The following is a 20,346-nucleotide window of genomic DNA, read 5'->3' as shown; positions in this document are numbered from 1 at the left end:
AGAGGTGATTATCAACACAGTTACCAACACTTAGAGGTGTGTTTACTTTTACATTATAATGTTGATTAGTATCAGAACATGCCACATCAGGCTCATGAACAGTGAAGCTCCTGCATATTCCCCTGCTATTTCAAACCTATGCCATCAGCAATCTGAACTTCATGACAAAACTTCATGACAAAGTTATTTCTATTCTCCTGTTTACTTTTGCAGACATTAGATTTCAAAGCTCATCCAAGATGACTAGCACATGGGGCAACAGATGCTGCAAAGCTACAAAGGAGCACCCTTCTCAAAACCTGTTGGAATTCATAGCCATTATCAAGATATTTATTTGGATGAAAAACTGAAGGGTGAGAATTCTAATTTCATTTCTCTTTCTTCTGTTTCCAGTACTGTCTAAAAGGATTTTCCATTTCCTTCTCTTCCTTTCCACGGCTTACAAGTCAGTTAATACTAGATATGCACTTTTAACATAAATCTGTTCTTCAGTACAGTACACTAATAATTTCTTCTTGGTACAGAATCAACGTTTGCATTTCAGTTAGTGCACTTCTATGTTTTGTTACAAATTTGTTGAATAAGAAAAACAGAGGTAAACAGAGTAGAACAGTGTGACAAAATTTAAAACATTACAAGGAAGAAATAGTACTAATTACACTTCCTACTTTGAAATGCCATGAAGCCTTTCATTAATTACATCACAGTATGACTTAATTTCAGGTATTTTTCTTGAAATTTGTTACTTAAGTAGTTAGGAATGAAATGGAATCAAATCTGAAAGAACTAAAATAACTTTATAGAAAACTAGGAGTTTTTACTACTTTCTAGGTAATGCTTCTGATAAAGTGACTAAAATATCATTGGGAAGATGTCTGTGGCCTTTACCACACCGCGTGCATTAAAGGGTGTCAGTTTATATTGTGCTGTCATTGAGAAAGTTCGATGAACGCTACCTTAACTTTTAAAAGTTTGGAGCATAAAATAAAAATAAAACCAAAACCAAACAGAAACACTTCTTCTGCTATTAATTTTCACGTGGACTTAATTCCTGGAGCATGACAATCGAGGTTTCCCACTTAGAGTATATTTTGGTTTTAGTTTTGTTTTCTTTTTACCACTGTTCTTAACACTTCTTCATTTTGCCCTATAATAGCTTCTTTACAGCTATTAGTGTGAAAGTCACGAATTACAAGTATTCACATTGCCACTTCACCCTGTGGCAATATCACTGCAATGTAGGCAGAATCAAGTGCAGCAGCATCTTGTGAACCTCTCAGCTCTGTGGTAAAGAGGAGCAAACAGAATACTGAATGTTCTTGGAACTTTAAATAAGAATGTTTTTCTATTCATTCTTAGCTCCTATGTTGAGTATTTCTACATCGGATATTTCATTAACCAAACAGTTAGTTCTATCATCTATCTGAAGCTCCACATTAGAGCTGAAAGACATGCATTATCCTACATACAGCATTGGATCACTGTTATTCAAAAAACAGAGAGCTCTGCAACACTGCTGTCAGCAGTGGATGTCTCAGTAAAAATACACTAAATACAATATGTGGCTTGCATAGAAAAACAATTTCTTAGGTTCTTCAAGTGTATAACTTTAAAACAGATAGATTCCTGTCATTAGATTCAGCTCTCTCCTGCTGAAATTGCAGGTGCTAAACGGCTGTTCCCAGGTCTGTTGTTCAGGTCTGTTCACCTCCTGATGCCTTTCTATTTTTATTCTTGCCATTTGTTACTTATCCATTAATTGCAAGTTTTTTTCTGCAAGGATTGTATCTACTATGGGTTTACACTGTGCCTACTTAACAATGCAGTTAGACACTAATGAAATAGAAATGGACAATAACATCTGGAAGAGTGAAGTAACGGTAGAAGAGGAAGTGTTCTTGCAATACAGAAGAGAGACATAAGGAACATTTTCTCATATATAACTATTATTGTCATAAAATGAGGGCCAAGAAAATGAAGTTACATACAGTTTAAACATTGTGGTTACATTGATATTTGTGTATGCATTTTATATTTTGATATATATTCTTAACTTTTGTTACAGGGTCTTCTTCCTAAAACACACATTTCCTGTTTGGGTAAATTAATAATTTAAAAAAAAGCTCTCAACATGCTCTATTCATGAGAAAAAAGCTACCACATTAAGACCAATGTCTGTAAATGGAAAATCCATCTTACTGAAAAAAAAAAAAAATTTGTAACAGAGGTCAACAAGTTTCCAGTATCCAAGTATTCCGAATTACCTTTGCTGAGTAACACATGAAGAAAGAGCACAGCACTATTTGTATCATTCACATTTGAAATACTATAACTATGCTATAAAGAACCAAACTTTTTCCTCCTTGTAGAAAGGTTAGATTCATCAGCAGCTTATGGCTTTTTCTTTCAAGGGTACTACTTGATAAGGAAGAGTGGTCCTCCAGCCTTTCGCATACGCATTTCATCAAGCAATCACTTTGTTCTAGAGGAGGAAAGAGTTTCATGAATAGAGGCACTATAGGTTTCTCCAACAAAAATTCTGAAAGCTCATTTGCACCCTCAAAAAAAAGGCAATGAAGAGAGCTCAACATTTTAAATATTTTTTCTACGATACAGACTAAGTATCCCTCAAAAAGATATTCAAAAGATCAATTAGATAATGTTTGCTAAGTGCTTTGAGAACAGAAAAGGTCATATGAATGCTGAAGTGGAACACTTTCTACTTCAAAAGTGGAACAGATTTTGCTTAAGTTCTGCATTATGGTCTGTACAAGGTATTTACATTTTTCCTATGACTCCAAGGAAATAATGTGGGGTTTTTTTTTCAAAATATGTAATATTTTCATTCATAAAATTTGCAACAATTTTCCTCCAAAAATTTACTTGTTAATAGACACATTTTGATCATGTTACCTCATTTTGCTAACTTAACGGCAAAAGTGCCCTGTCTCTTGTTCCCTGAGGGATAAATGGTTTATATACACATAATTTATGAGTTCAATCTACTTTACACATTGACTTTTTTTTTTTTTTAATCTGGGGGTATGTGGTAATGTTGAAACAGACTGTATTAGAGATTTACCACTTCCTAACTTTTATATATTATTCTTCCTTTTATTAAGAATGTTATTTATGTTATTTGTTCAACACTTCATTTGTTGATCAATTCCAGGGCTTTTGGAATGACAGCAGGTGAAAGAAAAACATAATTGAAAACTATACAGAGTTCTGAAAGCTATCCAACACCATGTCAGCATGGGTACTGAAGCAACTGACTTATGGCAGGCAGTGCTCCACTTTTATTTCTTAGTTTTGAAACCCTGATGCAAATGGATATGAATGCAAGACGCTTTCTAGTATGCTCAGCATTGCTGCCTGATATATTCTCTCCACTTGCTCCACATTTACTCCTCAAAGGATAGCATGGTGGCTCTGTCTGCTCAATGAACTTGAGAGATGAGACTGAGCAGCTGGCAAAGTGTTCTTAAGCTTCACTATTTACTTTCTTTAGTCTAGAGGATGGACTTCTTCTTCTGCCTAGGACATATTAGCAGATTTCAGTAATCCAATAAGCATAATGAACCTAATCTCAAGTATTTAAGGGCTCCATAATCTGACTGAATAGTAAATATCAAATTAACAGAGTCTTTAGTGAGAGCCAAGAATAAAATAAGCTATCAGAGAAAAATGATGGGTATACTCACATACTCCTACTTCTCCTAGACAACCTGACTTACTACATGTGACAGACCACTAGATGAAGAAATTCTCAGCAGTACCTTTGTTTGAGCTGCTCAAGCTCCGCCAGGGGAGGTTTAGGCTGGACATTAGGAAAAAGTTTTTCACAGAAAGGGTCATTGGGCACTGGAACAGGCTGCCCAGGGAGGTGGTCGAGTCACCTCCCCTGGAGGTGTTTAAGGCACGGGTGGACGAGGTGCTGAGGGGCATGGTTTAGTGTTTGACAGGAATGGTCAGACTCGATGATCCAGTGGGTCTCTTCCAACCTGGTTATTCTATGATTCTATGAGTCTATGATCTTCCTTATTAGTTTTAGTTATATATCAACAATGTAAAATATTTTCAGAGCAACATTATAGAAATAGCATATCCCTCACTCAATATTACTCAACAGATATAACTTCAGGAAGAATCATGCTTCCCAACTACTCATTTCTCACATGGAGATGGCATCTCAAGTGTCTCAGGAGTTGCCTCAGTGGCATCCTGCATGGACAGCCCTGCCACTTCTCCAACAAAAGAAACACAATACTCTAGACACAGATTCAGCCCAGAAAGCCACTGCTTACACTGCAAAACCTCTAAGATTCAAACCAGAAATCACCACCCCACTGCAACATTGTAGGCATTCTTTATAAAAAAATAAATAGTACTTTCAACATCTAATCTAGTCACTGTTCTGAGACACAAGAGAGTCTAACCCATTCAAAATTAGCAGCTTCATCAGCTATGCGTGCACTGCAACTGTGTAAACACTGTAAGTCATTACTGACAATAGTTCCCATACCATGAAACTTCACAAGGGTCAGGAACTAAGCAGGGAACCAAAGCTGACCCAGAAGTCTCATAAGGAATTGTATTTTGTAGAGGTGGTAGATTCAAGTCATTCAAGAAAGTGAGAGGAGAGCTAAGCAGAAGAAAAATACAGGTGGAAGAGAAGAACTCCAGGCACCTCAGACACCACAGGATTAACTCTGAGAAACTCTTTAGAGCACAAAAAAGACTCAGTCAAGGAGGTGACCAAGTACTAAATCAGTCAAATTATATATCTTCTAAAAAACAGGCATCGTTCTAAAAAAAAATTATCTATGCTATATTTCAAAAGCATCACATGTCTTAAGTGGTGAGGAAATGGAAGGGCACACTTAACCAACTGAAATGACAGCCCTGGTCCTCAAACCTAAAAGTAGATGGATCACACTGGCTTCTTTCCAGGAAAAGGGAACGGAGAGAACAGTGTCTTGGAAATGTGCCAGAGGAGCCACAGGAGGGGAAATCAGTGCTAGAGTTTGTCAAACTAAGAGATTCAAAAAGAGTTCTCAAACTACATATGTCAGACTTCAAAAAGGCAAATTAGTGCATCCAGAAAGCAGGCTTTTCATGATACTTCAAGTTGTATGGTTTTGTTTGTTTTGTTTTAAATTACTCACTAAGGCAAGACAGAGCCTGTGAAACTTTTGTCAGCCGATTCATATTCAAACTGGTATGGAAATACAGGTGGCAGTGAAGAAGATAGGTCCTAAAATGGCTTAATCCATCTTTTGCAGCAGTGGAACTGAAGACACTAATATGATTAAGTAGTGTCATCTATCTACTATCTTCTATATCTACTGTGTTCTAAGAACTGAAAGAAAAGTTCAGTGCTAGAGCATCCAAGCAAAGAGAAGAAAGGACATTGAGCACTCAGTCCCTCTATTCCGTTATCTTTTCTGTAATTTCAAACAAAACTCTGTGCAAGCCTTTTGTGCATACTCTAACTGCATCAAACATCACTTAACTTCTTCATGTGTGAGCGCTGGCAATGATGAGTCCAAGCCTGAGTGTTAATAAAACTCCCTATTTCAAAGGAAGGGTATTGGAAATCTTAATGAAAGATTTTGTATTTATCTATCTACGCTGGGACTTTTTACTGCCATAAGAGGTATAAAAAGGCATGTGTGGAAATTACTGTCCTGCCCACGTTAGAGGTTTTTTTCTCTACTAGACTTATGTAATGGGACCTCAGTGTGTACTGGTATGAAATATGTTACAGATAGGAAAATAAAGACATGTAACCCATGGTGAAAATCAGCAAGTAAAGAAAAATTTCTCACAGCTGACACATCTTGAAAAAAGGTAAAATAATGAACCAAGTAGATGACTATCTAACACAATTAAACAAACACACTCCAAAAAGGTATCTGAACATGCTGGACCGATGAGCTGAGACCAACGGTACGAGGTTTAAGTAGGCCAAGTGCAGCGTCCTGCATTTGGGACACAACAACCCCATGCAGTGCTACAGGCTTAGGGAAGAGTAGCTAGAAATCTGCCTGGCAGTGAAGAACAAGGGGGTGTCGATTGACAGCTGAGTGAATATGAGTCAGTAGTGTGCCCAGGTGGCCAAGAAGGCCAATGGCATCTTGGCTTGTATCAGAAACGGTGTGACCAGCAGGACCAGGGAAGATGTTGTGCCCCTTTACTCTGCACTGGTGAGGTTGCACCTCAAATACTGTGTTCAGTTTTGGGCCCCTCTCCACAAGAGGGTCACTGAGGTGCTGGAGCACATTCAGAAACAATCAGCAAAGCTGGTTAAGAGGCTGGATGACAAGACTTATGTGAGGCAGCTGAGAGAACTGGGGTTGATTAGCCTGGAGAAACAGAGGCTCAAGCGAGACCTTATCACTGTCTACAAACATCTGGAAGGACATTGTAGCAAGGTGGGTGTTGGTATCTTCTCCCAAGTGACAACCAATAGGACAAGAGGAAATGGCCTCACATTGTACCAGAGGAGGTACAAATTAGACATCAGGAAAAATTTCTTCACCCAAAGTGTTATCAGACACTGGAACAGGCTGCCCAGGAAGGTGGTTGAGTCACCATCCCTGGAGGTATTTAAAAGACAGGCAGATGAAGTACTAACGGATATGGTTTAGTAGTGGACAGGTACAGTTGGACTTGATGATCTCAAAGGTCTTTTCCAACCAAAGGACTATGTGATTCTTTAAACTTCAGAACCAATATAGATAATCTTGTTTTCCTCTAATAGTAACTCTTGCCAACCAAAAAAAAAAAAAAAATCACGCTACGTCCATTAAACACATGGATATGGACTGAAGGTCTGATTTTCGATCAAACTACAAAATAAAATCTATCATTTTCTAGCAAAGAAAGCACCAAACTTAATCCTTTTCAGTTGATATGCTAAATAAAAACCCCATCTGGCCATAGCTAATCCCCCCTCAACCAGGGATGGTGTTTTTTTTCATTGTTGTTTTTAGCACAGATGAGTTTGTTGAATGCATTTGCAGAGCACCTCAGGGAAGGTGAGGGAAGAAATAACAGTCTGATGAGTCCATGTTTCAAAACAGGGTAATGGAGTCTATGCCTCAAAATTTTTTATTTCTTTAAATTCTTAGTATACACAAAGGGAAAAACAGGCTAGCTAGATTCACAGCTAGAATCATAGCAGATTCCCTTCCTATACCTTTGCTATTTAAGATTCACAGATTAGAGATGCTGTTGGACTGCATTCAAGGGGAAAAAAAAAAAAAAAAAGGTTAGTAACCTTGTTTCCAGTTCTCTCTATATATAAAGGAAGAATATTGAGCTTTCGGTATCCTGCTGAAGGAGAAGATATCCCATAGTGACTTGGGTTTCAGAGGAAATTACAGTACTATTTAAGAACTGAAAGAAAAAACACTGTCACCGGAGGATAAATTCAGACTTTCAGCTGAAGTATAAACTACTTACTTTCAGCTCTCCAACATATTTAGCACAACCAGGCTGTTCTGCTGAGGCTGGGCTGATTGTGGGATGCTGAAATGCTCTAAATAACTCTGGCTGTTTCCCTAACAACTTACTAATGGCCATTACACTTTCTCATCACCCAGAGCGGCAGTACCACCCATTTAGAGAGGCCTACACTATTTCCAGAGAGTAGTCTTTTCATTTAGTTTTCAGTTACTAGTTGAGCTTTCTTTTTGAAGCTATTGCAAGTGGAAGACAGAAAAAGTATTTCCTATTTATTTCAAGAACTCTGAAGCATCCTGTACAACACTTATCCTTCAAATTCCATTTTTATTATGAACAAAGACACCAAATTCACCACAGTATATCCCTACATAGTTTGTAAAAGGTAATAATACTTACATAGCCATATAGATTTAATATATTTAAAAATATAGTTGGTAATATGAACTATAACCTCTGATTTTTTTACTTACATAAGATCATTTCATTATCGAGTGCATTTCCCCATACAGTAGCTGTTATAAGGGTTATTACTGATGGTTGGAAACATTTTACAATACTGACAGAAGGTATACTAACTTTAAAGTAATTTCTTCTTTAAAAAACAGCCAACCTTAAGTTTCTGACCTGAGCTGAAATTAATAATAGAAGTCAAGGAAAATATCCCTACATTTAGTCAAAAGGTTAATTATTGGAGACTTATGTTGAAGGTTTTGGGAAGGCAGAAAATTAGTTGATGCTATGGTCTAATAAAAATAGGCAGTACAAGTTCTTTTATAGAGGGAAAAACTGAAATTAAAGTGGTTTGTGCATAAGCTAAAGAGCTCACTAACAAAATCATAATGAACTGGTAAATACCTAGTTCCAGATGGCATGCTCATATCACTGATATTTTTAAGCAATGGTAATATGTAAAAATTTTATGCATAATTATTAGCAGGTTTTACATTTTTCAAATCTACCCATTCGCATCAATCTGTGCCACAAAATTACTTCCTCTCCTAAATTTTGTTTCAAAATCAGCATTTTCCACTCACTGCAATGTTGAGTCAGATCTTTACCACTTTTAGAGTGCTTTTATTATTATTGAAGTCAAATGAACCAAAGGAACAATAAAGAGTTATATTTTGGGCTGCTGGCCCTAAGATAATTTTGAGATTTACTGAGAGTTCCATCTAAAAATGAATAAATGCATTGAAACATGGAAATGTAATCCCAAATGCTCAAAATATTTTGAAATGCTCAATGTGGTGTTTGTCAAAATACTCTGGTTAGGAGGAATAATAAAGTGTGAAGAACCAGCTGTGTACCAGAGCTATTGAAAATGAAGCTATAAAGGTATTGCAAGAGAATCCAGCCTGTCAGCACAGTGTAAGCTCTTAATACTAAGCATATTCGAAGAATAACATACCTTAAAATATTTCTTCTCCTTTTGCCTCCAGGAAAAATATTGATAATCATGGAAAATACTGGTTTATTGCATACTTTTTGTTTGAGGGAAATTCAGTTTCTTTAGCTAGTTTGCTATAAGGTATTATAACTAGTTTTTCTTGACACAGTATTAGCTGGTAATTTCATTGTCTGTTGAAGAAGGGACCTCTTACTGACAGCTACCGTTAGCAAGAAATCATTTTCTAAGAGTAGATAAGGATAACAGCAGCAAGCTGTCAAATCAGATGGAATTAGCTTCCAGTATTTACTTATACCCAAGCACACAAACCTAGAGCATACAATCTTTACATGACAGCTATGGATTTTTTTTTTGTTTTTAATTGGAGGAGAGACTCTCGAGTGAGAACAAATTTGCGTGCATTTATAAGAGCAATGAATTTAAACGGAATAAAAATAACTCATATGATCCTTTTTCCTCCCCGTCTACAATAAACGCTTGAAACAGTTTGTAGAGCAGTGGCTTGCTGCATTAGTAATGGAAAAATAAAGAGGAAATTAACACTACAAACTAGTCAACATAGATAAAAAAAATCTGGTGTTTTAAAAAGTATTAAAAACCAAGAGGTGTTTGGTTTGGGTTTTTCAAGTTTAGATCAAAAGGTAGGTATTACGCTACATCAATGACATTACAGAAGCTAAATTAACTCAAAGTAGGACTATAAGAGGTAATATTAACTGTAAATCACAGATGATCTGAATGATTTCACAATAAACAATAATCGATATTTATTTATTTTTAGTCTTTTTGTCAACCACCTATCACAACTACCTAAGTAATTTGATTCCAACAGAAAAGCTTATTTAAATGAAGAAACTCAACCCTCTCATCTCAAATTTGTCTTAATGTAGGAGATACTACAGATTAATCTTTTTTTTTTTTTTTCCCCTGCAGAACTGACTCAGGAAAGGACTGAAGCACATACTTAAGTCACACTAACCTGCCCAAGATGTGAATATACAACATTTCATTACCACTAATATGTGACAGAACAACAACAAATATCTAAGCATCTGGTTCTGAAGCCACAAGCTGCAACGCCGACTAAAACCAGAGCCATGTGCAAGGCAGGGCACACAGGTCTATACCAGGTCTATTACCACAATAATGTGGCAATACTGCTTTCGGAAGCAGCCTAGTATCTGTTTCTTGCTGCATGTTCCATTGCAAAAACAGAGGTCACATATATGAATTTAGAAAAACTTGACTGAGTGGTAAAAAATAAGCACCTAGGTGTTGTACCAGGTCAACTGTGTCCAGGAAGGATCTTCAAAGCTTACTTACAAATGCCACAGCAACACCAAGAGACTAAAATTTCTTCAGCAAATGTGACAAAGCAACTAATACCTCTGCAGCAGTTGAACAAGCTAAGTCTGTCTCTTATTTTCTAGTTCTTTAATCACTGTCTGTAACAGTACAGCAAATTTATCTGAACATCAAAGATCATAATGATGTGGACTGCAAGGTACAAAATGGCCTGAAGAAAAAAGGTCATGCTTTTTGAAGCCTACTTTTGGTACTACAGAGAGAACTAGAGATAACAAGATGTTATGAGAACAATTATTTTGTGTGTCATTATAATTTTATATTAAACACTAAGTAATCATCGCCACAGAATGATTCTCAGTCTAACTGAAATAAAGATATGACAGCTACCACCCCTTTTTAACTCTGTTTGTTTTCGTATTTTGAGAGACTTCCTTCACTATATAAAACCACTCAAATAATGTGAGCTGTTTTATATCAGTTGGGCTGCTCATTAAGTTGAAGACAGCACAGAGAAACACTTGCAACTTTTCCTCCCCAGTGTCAAAACATGTATACAGCTGCTTCAGGGTCCATAAACTACACTAATCAATCTTGCCTGGTTTTCCTTCATGTGCTGACAAAGTGGAACAAGGCAAGCCTCAGATCACTTTAAAGACATTTGAAATACTAGTCATAATCAAAACAGCAAATGAAAAGACCCAATAACAGATGCAGCTAAGGCATCCCAAGTCATCATTACAACTCCACCAGCTAAGGGTCAGCAGCTGCCTGCTGCACAGAGAGGCAGCCAGGAAAGCCAGCGTGTGCATGAGGCCTCATGGGTGGCATTATCACCTTCTACTCACTTGACTCTCACGTGGTGTATTTCAGGTTTTCTTGAGAGATGAGCATTTTTTTCTGCACTGTCAGTGACTTACAAGAGCAGCCCAGAGAAACGTAAATTGCAGAAAGCCTGTGGCTGCCTAAGGGGGGTAGAACCTTTCTCACCTGAGGCAGAATGCTATTTCTCTGCCTGCAAGGTACCCATGAGGGAGCCAGAACGAAGTGCTAGCAAGGCACTGATGAAGAAGCCACTGAACAACTTTTCCTGAAAGTCCCACGGCAGCAGAGGTTATATTTTTAAGCAGAACCATCAGGGAAAACGATCCCACTGTTCAAAAATTATCAGAAGTAAGAAAATACTCATGAGGAAGAATGGCTGCGAGTCCCAGAAAAGAGAAATGAGGAATAGCCTCTTCTTAACAGTCTAAAAGGAAGGAAAACACTCCACTCTACTATTTGACTGAGCAGTCCATTGTCTCACTGTCTGAATAGCCTATTTATCACTAGTATTCATAAAATTAAAAAAAAAAAGGCAAACAAAAATAAATTGTTTTTCCTACGTCAACCTCATTTAATTACTGAAAAGTGGTTTGAATTGTTGATCTCCTAATGCTTTGGAGGGATTGGCAGCCAGTCTAGTTCAGTCAGGCTTGCCTGATTGTATGAGAAATAGAAAATAAAATTAGCATAGTCAAAGCCAGAGATTATCTAGGAAGTATTCACAATAATGAATAGAGTTAGGTGACAGGTCACTTTAGCTGGGAGTTTGTGATACCCAGCCTTGTGACAATGTGTGTGGGCTAGTAAATATTCAGCAAAATTTAACAGGATATTTTAAGGAGATCTACACCCAGCTCAGTCATGTCTATATCAACACACTGACCTGCTGTCTTTGCTTTTGCATACCTTAAAAGAAACTCAGTGTCAGGTTATATGTCAGGAAACCAGACAATCATATATACATAAGTCTGTGAATACGGAGATGTGTATGATGAAAATAGCTTGCCTTGTCTTATGGAAGCACAATACCCAGGAGCCTAATTTCCAGACAACACTGCAGTCAATCCTACTATTGAACAAAAATTAGAATTTATTTTTTTAAATCACAAAAACTGTCACAAAGCAAGCAGACAACTATTAATACAGTTTAGGATATGTGGGGATCTCCAAGGACAAAAATGGAACATACATTAACTACTCAAATGCACATACATTTTTTTTTTTTCTTACAAGGAATGCCAGTGTTTTAACGCAAGCTTTCTATCATCACTGAACTGGTAAGCCTCACAGCACCATATAACCACTGTGGTGCACTGTATTGCTGCTCAGTTATTTCTCTTCATTTCTTGCCCCCCCCGCTCTAGTTTTGAAAATAAGTAAAAGAAATAGGATGTGCTTGTTCACAGTTAACAAAAAGTCACTTACTGCAGCAACAAGCTTAATAATTTTAACCAGGATGAGGAAGCGTATGAAGAAGAGTTACAAAATCAGACTAGAAATAGACAAGCTACTATAATGCCGCTTTGCAAGGCTTCTTATCTGCCAAATCTACTTTTTCACTCCCTATCAGCTCACAGTAACACCTGCATTTGCCTCTTACTATCACAGCTTTTAGACTGTGCATGATAACTGTCTAAGCGAGAAGCACACCTCTGACAGCAGACTACTTTGCATCATATAATGGGCTTCTGAGCAGAGAACTGGAAAAACTCAAGTGCAATATGTTCAAGAGCTGTCAAAATTTTATTTCACAGAAAGGCAAAGCAATCAAGTTATCCCTTCTCACTTCTCATGAATTGTGAATAACAAAGGCTTAGTCAATGCCTACATTGCACTCACAGGTGGCATTTTGATCATTCTCATATAAACTTGCTCATGTGCCAAGAGCAGTACAGCCAGGCAGCATGGAGTTTAGCATCCCAGCTGGATCTGACGTATATGCTGAAACCACAGAGCCACAGCTAAACATTGTTACTGATCCCTAAACTAGTTTACTCCCTGTTTGGATGTGTTTACACTAGCTGTAGTCACATTTCATTACAGCACAGATATACCCTTTGAGAGGTAGCTGGGCATTGTTACGAATACCTGACATTTATACATTAACATGAAGACATAAGTATTTGACAATACCTCTTTACAGTACTTGTATGCTGGAGAAACTACAGACATTTCCCAGACTGAATAACATGACCTCATTTCCTCCTTTTTATTATGTAGTATTGACAGTATTTGCATCAAATGAAATAAAAACCCAGCACCTCCCTGATGCTGTCCTTTACCATTCCTTATACTTTCTAGTCATAGAGAACAGAACATTTGACGAACATATGAAAAACCTTAATTAGTGTTTTAGATACACTCCAAATGAAAAGTTACTAGGGTGGGGTCTGTAATACTAATAATACATCTTTAATTCTAAAATACAGAACTAAGATCAACAAAAAACAGTGTCATCTTACCTTAGGGTTTCATTTTCTCCATGTTAATGCCAAACCTGTAACACTTAATAAAAATACATTCCTGCTTTTCCTCACTTTTTACTAATGTACATACTACTGCAACTTAAAAGAATGTTTCTTGAAGCATCCTCTTTAGATACAGCTAATAAAATCAGATAATTCAAAGACAAAGACAGATAAGAATAAAAAAACATTAACCATAAAAAAGCAAAAATTACCTTTAGCAGGGTTTACTTTTATCCCTGACCTATAGAGCATCTCCTCATTCTGCCAGTCCCCATTCCTGACAACAGTCTTGAGTCCATAGAAAACAATTAATGCAGCAGTGGAACAAAAAACCAAGTTCTTCAGAAAGCGCTTTTGGGCTTTCACATAAAGGGCCCTGATACCTACTGTAACCAGCAGGCAGAAGCCCATACTGGGAACATACAGCACACGCTCTGCTATTACAAAGCCAACATAGAAAAATAGGTTTGTGGCAGGAATAAAGGGCACTATTAACAAAGACAGGGACAGAATGACAATGTTCTCAGTTGAAGGAAGCTGCAGTTTCTGCATTTCATGCTTTTTTATACCGTTCTCTTCTTTTGATACAAAGCTCGACTTCACCTCCAGTGTCTTATACTCCATCTCCGAGTGGCAGCTATGCCCATTAGCGTTCTGCTTGCCGTTCATTACAATTCTTCCATTGCATTCTCTCTCATTGCTGCAGCCCTTCAAGCTAATGTAGGCAAGAAGGAGGAGTCCGGCATAGAAGGCCACAGTGTGTAAATTCCTCCAGTCACTGACTGCTTTCAGAAGAGGCACGGCATCCATAGACCAGTCAAAGCTGAGGGTATCTGGGCACAGCAACAGCCAAAGGTTCTTGGTTGGCAGGTAAAAGAACGTCAGCGTACGTGTGAGAAAACTATCTGAGTCAGCTGCTGGGTTGTCAGAATTAGAAAAACTTGGGGGTTTGTTGCCCATCCAGTATAAGCGGACACCCAGCAGTGCAGTCCCCCAGAAGGTCAACAAACCGATGCTGAGGAAGAGAGTCAAATTCTTTCTCTGGGGGAAAAAAAAAATAAATCATCATTAGTATAAATCAGCACCAGGTGTTTAATTCTAAGACTTGTAAGCCAAAGGAAGTGAGGAATATCTGATATAATTTTACTTTTTTTTTTTTTTTTTTTTTGCAATGGAAAAATCATTTGGATCACAAAGTGTTGGGCTATGATGTTGGTCACAGACTAAAAGAACACGCTCTTTCATTTAGCCTGTATCAAGCCCCAGTCAGGCTCGAGTCATTACAGATCTTAGGGCTTTCAGTCCTTGCTTAAGATTTAGTTGTGTAACACTTCAAAAACTCTTTATAGGAACTTTTGAATAGGAATTTATGAAACCTTACAATGGTTCCTACATAACCTCCCAAACCCTTTCTTTGCTTCTGGTGCTGGTCAGAACACCAGTTTGCTTTAACTATTTTTGAAGTTTAAAGGATGTTCCAGTTGTATTTTCCCTGGCTAATGTCTCTCCTAAGGTGTTTCACCTGAGAGCCAAACAAGCTTTCCAAGAAGGCAAGAGAGTAAAACAGACACAGATTCCAGACAGGAGCTGGAAGACACGGCATATTAAATATAGTGATCATTTGGAGCCTTCAGATCTGCCTACTAGTGAAAGTCTCACTTCATTTTTCATCTTACATCAAAACAATATATCACTATTTTTTCCTCAAGCACAAGGTATTAAGTGCTCTAAAACCTTTCACATCTTGATAATCTTCGAAATAATATTATGTGAAGTGTGCAGCTGCCTCCACCTACTTCTACCATCGTGCTAGCAACTCAGAAGAACCTCCACTATTTATGGAATAAGTCAACATGTATCAGCTGGAGATGCTTGTTGGGTTCCCCCCTGCTGCATCTGAAACTGCTTTCTTATTCAAATGCTTGCAGAAACACATCATTTCTGTCTAAATATGAATCAGGAAGCAAGATTTTCTCACCTATTTCTAGAACTGATGAGTGTAAGTTCTGCTCTCAATTACATGTGCACCCTAAATGAAAGCTGGCTTAGATTATTCCTTCTTTGTAGAATAATCTGTAAAAGCTAAAATATGTGTATTTTTATATTTCAATTCCTTGGATCCCCTCTGTAAGAAAAGAAAAACTATTTGCCAAGTAGCTCCAGATGCAATGTAAGCATTTTGATAATATTTTGCCCCATTATTACAAAGAATCATTTGTCAATCATTTCTCATTTTATTAGGTTTCTGTTTTCTCCATCTCGCACTACACATTCCTGGGACGGTTATTCAATGTTTCCTCAGTTATTCAGAAGCAGGACCTCACAGTGGAATGCTTTATCATATTTCTTTCAAACAGTTCATTTTTCTCCTTTGTGGGGGGACTGTCCCCATGATATCATGAAATACAGATGATTGTGCCTGCTCAGTTATTAAGAGCTTTCTACCATCAGGTTATGATGTTCCAGTAATACAACATTGCCTAGTCATCATAATTTATCTACTTATGTAAGAAGTTTTTCCTTTTCATATCTCTATAGTTTCTCCTTGTGAAGTTTAAAATACTTAGTAGTGGTTAGATTAATTCACTCAATTTGGAGGTAACATAGAAGAAATCAATGGAGGCATTAGTACAGAACAAACAAATTTAAATGAGAACATTTATGTACTTATATCCAAAGCACTGAAAAAATGTTAGCACTTTTTATACATGAGCAAATTTTTATACATGAAGCAAAGCCGGAGTACACATATTTTGTTTGTTCTATTAATTCCAGTTTGATTTATTAGCTTTTGTATGTTTCTGTATCCTGGAAATTCAACGATTTTGGGGTAATAAATCAATCAAACCCAACATCTAGACTTTATGATGAAAATATTTCCTGGAAAGCCTACTGTAACAACCTACTTTTATTTGTAAGCTGAGTAGTACTTAGCAACTCATCGCAGATATTGTTGCATCCCTGCCTGCCAGGTCTGTTTAAATGCTTTAAATGCTATAAACTGATGTAAAATGGTCATCACCAAAACTCCCAACTAAGTTTATATTTGGAATAAAAAGATTATTCAGATTTTATGGATTTGCATGTACACCCTCACAGCAGAACCTTATGTCCCTCTTCATCTTGTCTTTCTATTCCTGTCATATTTTGCTACATGAAAATTTTTATGCCCACCCCTCTAGCCCAATTATTTTCAGACTCCTTTCCTTCTAACATGCATATAAAGAATGCTCAGATGTTAAATGTGACCTTTTTTGCTCTTTTTATACACCCTTCTACAGTCTTTTAAGAGGAGGCTGCTTAGAGAGTAAGTGGCTGGGACGTAGAAGACAGAGTTTCATTGCTTGGCTAATTTGTTTGTTTGTTGAAACTAGAAATTCCGACCAGGTCTTTACTGGAAGACTATATACCACTTGAAACAGTAAGACATTCCAAATATTAAGCAAGTGAAAATTTATTAAGAGATGAGAAGTGAGCTTTCAGGGATTACTTAGTCTGTTGTGTTATTTTGTTAATACTTAGCAACTGGAAGAAAATCTTCCTTTCCTAAAGATATAATAATTGCACTTTCCAATTAAACATTGCTAGAACACATACTGCCATTCCTCATGGTTAATGGAGAAAACTGCTAAAAACTTTCAGACCATCATACATCATAAAATGGTAACAATGAAAAGTTTGCCTCTGGCTCCTAGCCCTAGAATGCAAACAATCTGTACTTCAGAGCTAATCCATCTGCACTGCTGGAGTAACTATCTGCAGCCTACTTTTTAGGCTTAAATCTAAGATCTGTAAGGTCCAGATCATTACACTTCCTGGTTCTACGAAGAACACATCTATATGCAGTATTGTGCTTCATGCTTTAACAAAACTCTATTTTCTTTTTTATATTTTTTATATTTTTTATTTTTTATATATTTTAATTTTTTTTAACCATTTTACACCAATGTCAGATGAAATACCTAATCATCTACTTGTGCAGCTCAGAGATATCCGAATAGGAGGTTTTCCACAGCAGCATATCTATTTCTCATGCTGTAAAATACTGGTTAACTAGAGCAGAAGCTCTGGAGGATTCTTCAGCTTAATTAACTGACTGAAAGAGTGGAGTGCAAATATCCTCTTGCTGCCTCAGACAAACATTTTGCATCCTTCCCCAGAAACTATTTGAGACATGGATCTTCTCAAAAGCCAGTAGCTTTACATCTTTTCAAAAATAGCTGCAATTTAACTACAGCTACCAATAACCTGCCTAACAGTGACATGCCATTTTGAATGTTCAGATTGCAGAGGACATCTGGACTCAGTCCAAAACCAAGACTAAAATTAAGACTAACACTTAAACTTACATCACAAAAATTTCAAGTAGGATACCTTCCTTTTTCCTTTTTTTTAAAAAAAAATCACACATAGATAGCACTGCCTCAGAAGGGGAATGACAAATTCATTCCTCTTTTCACACACACACCCCCTTTCACCACTCCTGACTCTTGCACAGTTTTATCCCTCTGTACTAAGATAGTCAGATAATTAGAAAGGTTTAGCTCACATGTAGGCTTTATTTTCTTCCAGGCTTTGCAAACCAAAGGAAAAAATATTAAAAAAAAATCCAAATGTAGTTACAGCAATTTATTAAAATTAAATAGCATAATCAGTTTTGTGGTAGAATTTTTCCTGCAAAGAAAGTACTTTCAATATGTACTCTGATAAGCACTTTCACTAGTGACTCTTCCTCTGAGCCTCCTAACAGCCTGTGCTCCTCTGACCACATACATTTAGTGTAGCCCAGCAGCAGGAAGAGATCCTCTGTAATGCTTGGCAGAAAGGATTTGGATTACTGTACTCATGAGCCCTAATCCAGCCCATCTGCCATATGTTTTGACACCCCCATAAATCCTCTAACCTTTCATAAGTAGTCATTTTCATCTGGGGAAAAAATGAGCACTGATTTAGATCAGATTTAACATCTCTCCTGCCTGCTAACAGTACAGCACCACCACTGCAATTTCAGTGTTTGTGACTACAGAAACCTTTTTCATCTCCCTACCAAACTCCATCTGCATGACCCACCCACACTGCACATTTCCCTTGCATTAAATCCTAATTCCTCACTTTATTATAGTGCTCTTAAATAAGGCACTGCAGCAGATCTCTTGATTGGGCAGTCCCTGCAAAGGCTCAGTCATCACCTAAGCTGTATCCAAAGCATTTTCAAAAGACGCTTTTCTTTTAAACATGTCCATTTCACAAAGCAGCATTAAATACGGCACTTAGTCAAGACAGTCCAGATATCAAAATTACCAGGGCTGAGCACACACTAAGTGTTATTTTTAGAAGGTAGGAAATGCAGAATAGAGATCAGTTAAGTCACTAGGTATTACTCACAGAAGTTTCTTTTCCTACTTAAGAGTTCCTTGAAAATATGTTGAGAACCGGGGTTTCCCAGTGCAGAAAAACGCTGCCAAATTACTAGACTGACAGTATCTTGTTTCCGTGATAGGTAAGAAGCTCCTGGATCACTGCTCAGCCAAGTTTGATCTGAACTAGAGTTCAAAACATATCCACACCAGGAACAAAGCTATTCGCCACAATCCTTGCTAGGTCACAGTACTGAACTGGAAGTTGCCTTTACCACTTCCTCCCCACCTGCCCAGTTTGTTCCTGCTTGCATGACCCACTTCACTCATTTATATTAGTGATATAACAACAGCTGGCCTCAATGTCTGGTTTTCCTCTGACCTGGAACTCTGTCTATAGCTTATCCAATATTGTGACCAACTGTACATGTTAAATGCCATTCATTTATAGTGTTACGAGCCCACACAATTTTTCTTTATCAAGGAAGTCACTGCATTCATGAAACAGCTGAAGAGCTTCTCCTGTACTTATTTTTATTGCAATTAGTAAGAAGCACAAGCTAAGCATTCCGTATTGCTGTTGTCTTGCCTTACTAAAACTTATACTGAGTCATAAATTAAGGTATTAAAAATTGCCCAAAGTCTTTCTCTACAATCTTTAAGTCTTACATACAAAACTTTAAGTTAAAGAAAACAACACCACAACCCCCAACCTCTTAGCTAAAAAAAAAGTTACGACTACAAGGGAAAAGATGAATTGCACTAAGAGCAGAAAGTGTATGAATGATTGGAGGTAGCAGAGGAGCAGAAGAGTCTACCTTAACTTGATAAATCTGTGAGCATGATCAGTGTAACAGAGAAGGCTCTCTGAGGAGAAGTATACATAGCCAGATGCAGCACGACAATGGTGATGCTATGGTATCTACCCAAGGCTAATTCACCCATCTGCAAGAGCAAGAACTTAACACAGGAGGGTAGAAGCCCACTGGGACCTAAAGACATTCCTGAACTGCCAGACTGCTCAGGAATGCTGCTCAACACTGCTGTTACCAGCACATAGGTAGATAGGTAGTCCAGCAGTCATATCTGCATTTCATTTAACAAGCATTGTGTCGTTTGAGAAGTTCTGCAGTGCAGGAAGCTTGCTGCACTTTCTGCAGTAGTCAAAATGCTGAGAGCTTACTGAACATTCAGGTATGTTGGAAGGCAGAACTGGAATTGAAAATTATCTTCCAAAAACCAGAGAAATGATCCTGTATATAATATAACATAATCTTGTACAAAAGGCAAGGGGCAAGCCTGCTTAAAGCTATGCAAGTATGAGATGTGAAGCAAGTAGTCAGCTCTTCTTCTGAGAAGTATCAGGTTATCACAGAACACAAGCAACTCTCTTAAACCACGGCTAAAAAGATAAACATCATTTTGAGACTAGAGAAGAAAGCACTTTCTATAAGACATACAAAGTAATCCGTCCACTCTTCTCAATATTAGTAAATCCTGAAAGTGTCTG

At 37.4% G+C, this 20,346-nt stretch overlaps 1 protein-coding gene across 1 annotated transcript in view; it reads right to left on the bottom strand.

Moving 5' to 3' along the window:
* The window catches only part of TMTC2 (transmembrane O-mannosyltransferase targeting cadherins 2), a 247,617-nt gene that overhangs the window by 90,826 nt on the left and 136,445 nt on the right, over positions 1–20,346 (bottom strand). Inside the window, exon 3 of the mRNA XM_069858349.1 lies at positions 13,692–14,520. Within this exon, the coding sequence (XP_069714450.1) occupies positions 13,692–14,520 (829 nt within the window). The remainder of the gene's footprint in view (positions 1–13,691; positions 14,521–20,346) is intronic.

The sequence above is a fragment of the Phaenicophaeus curvirostris genome, chromosome 1 (assembly GCF_032191515.1).
Source record: "Phaenicophaeus curvirostris isolate KB17595 chromosome 1, BPBGC_Pcur_1.0, whole genome shotgun sequence".
Classification (NCBI taxonomy): Eukaryota; Metazoa; Chordata; class Aves; order Cuculiformes; family Cuculidae; genus Phaenicophaeus; species Phaenicophaeus curvirostris.
The sequence above is the reverse complement of the archived record's forward strand: the minus strand, read 5'-3'. Positions and strand labels throughout refer to the sequence as shown.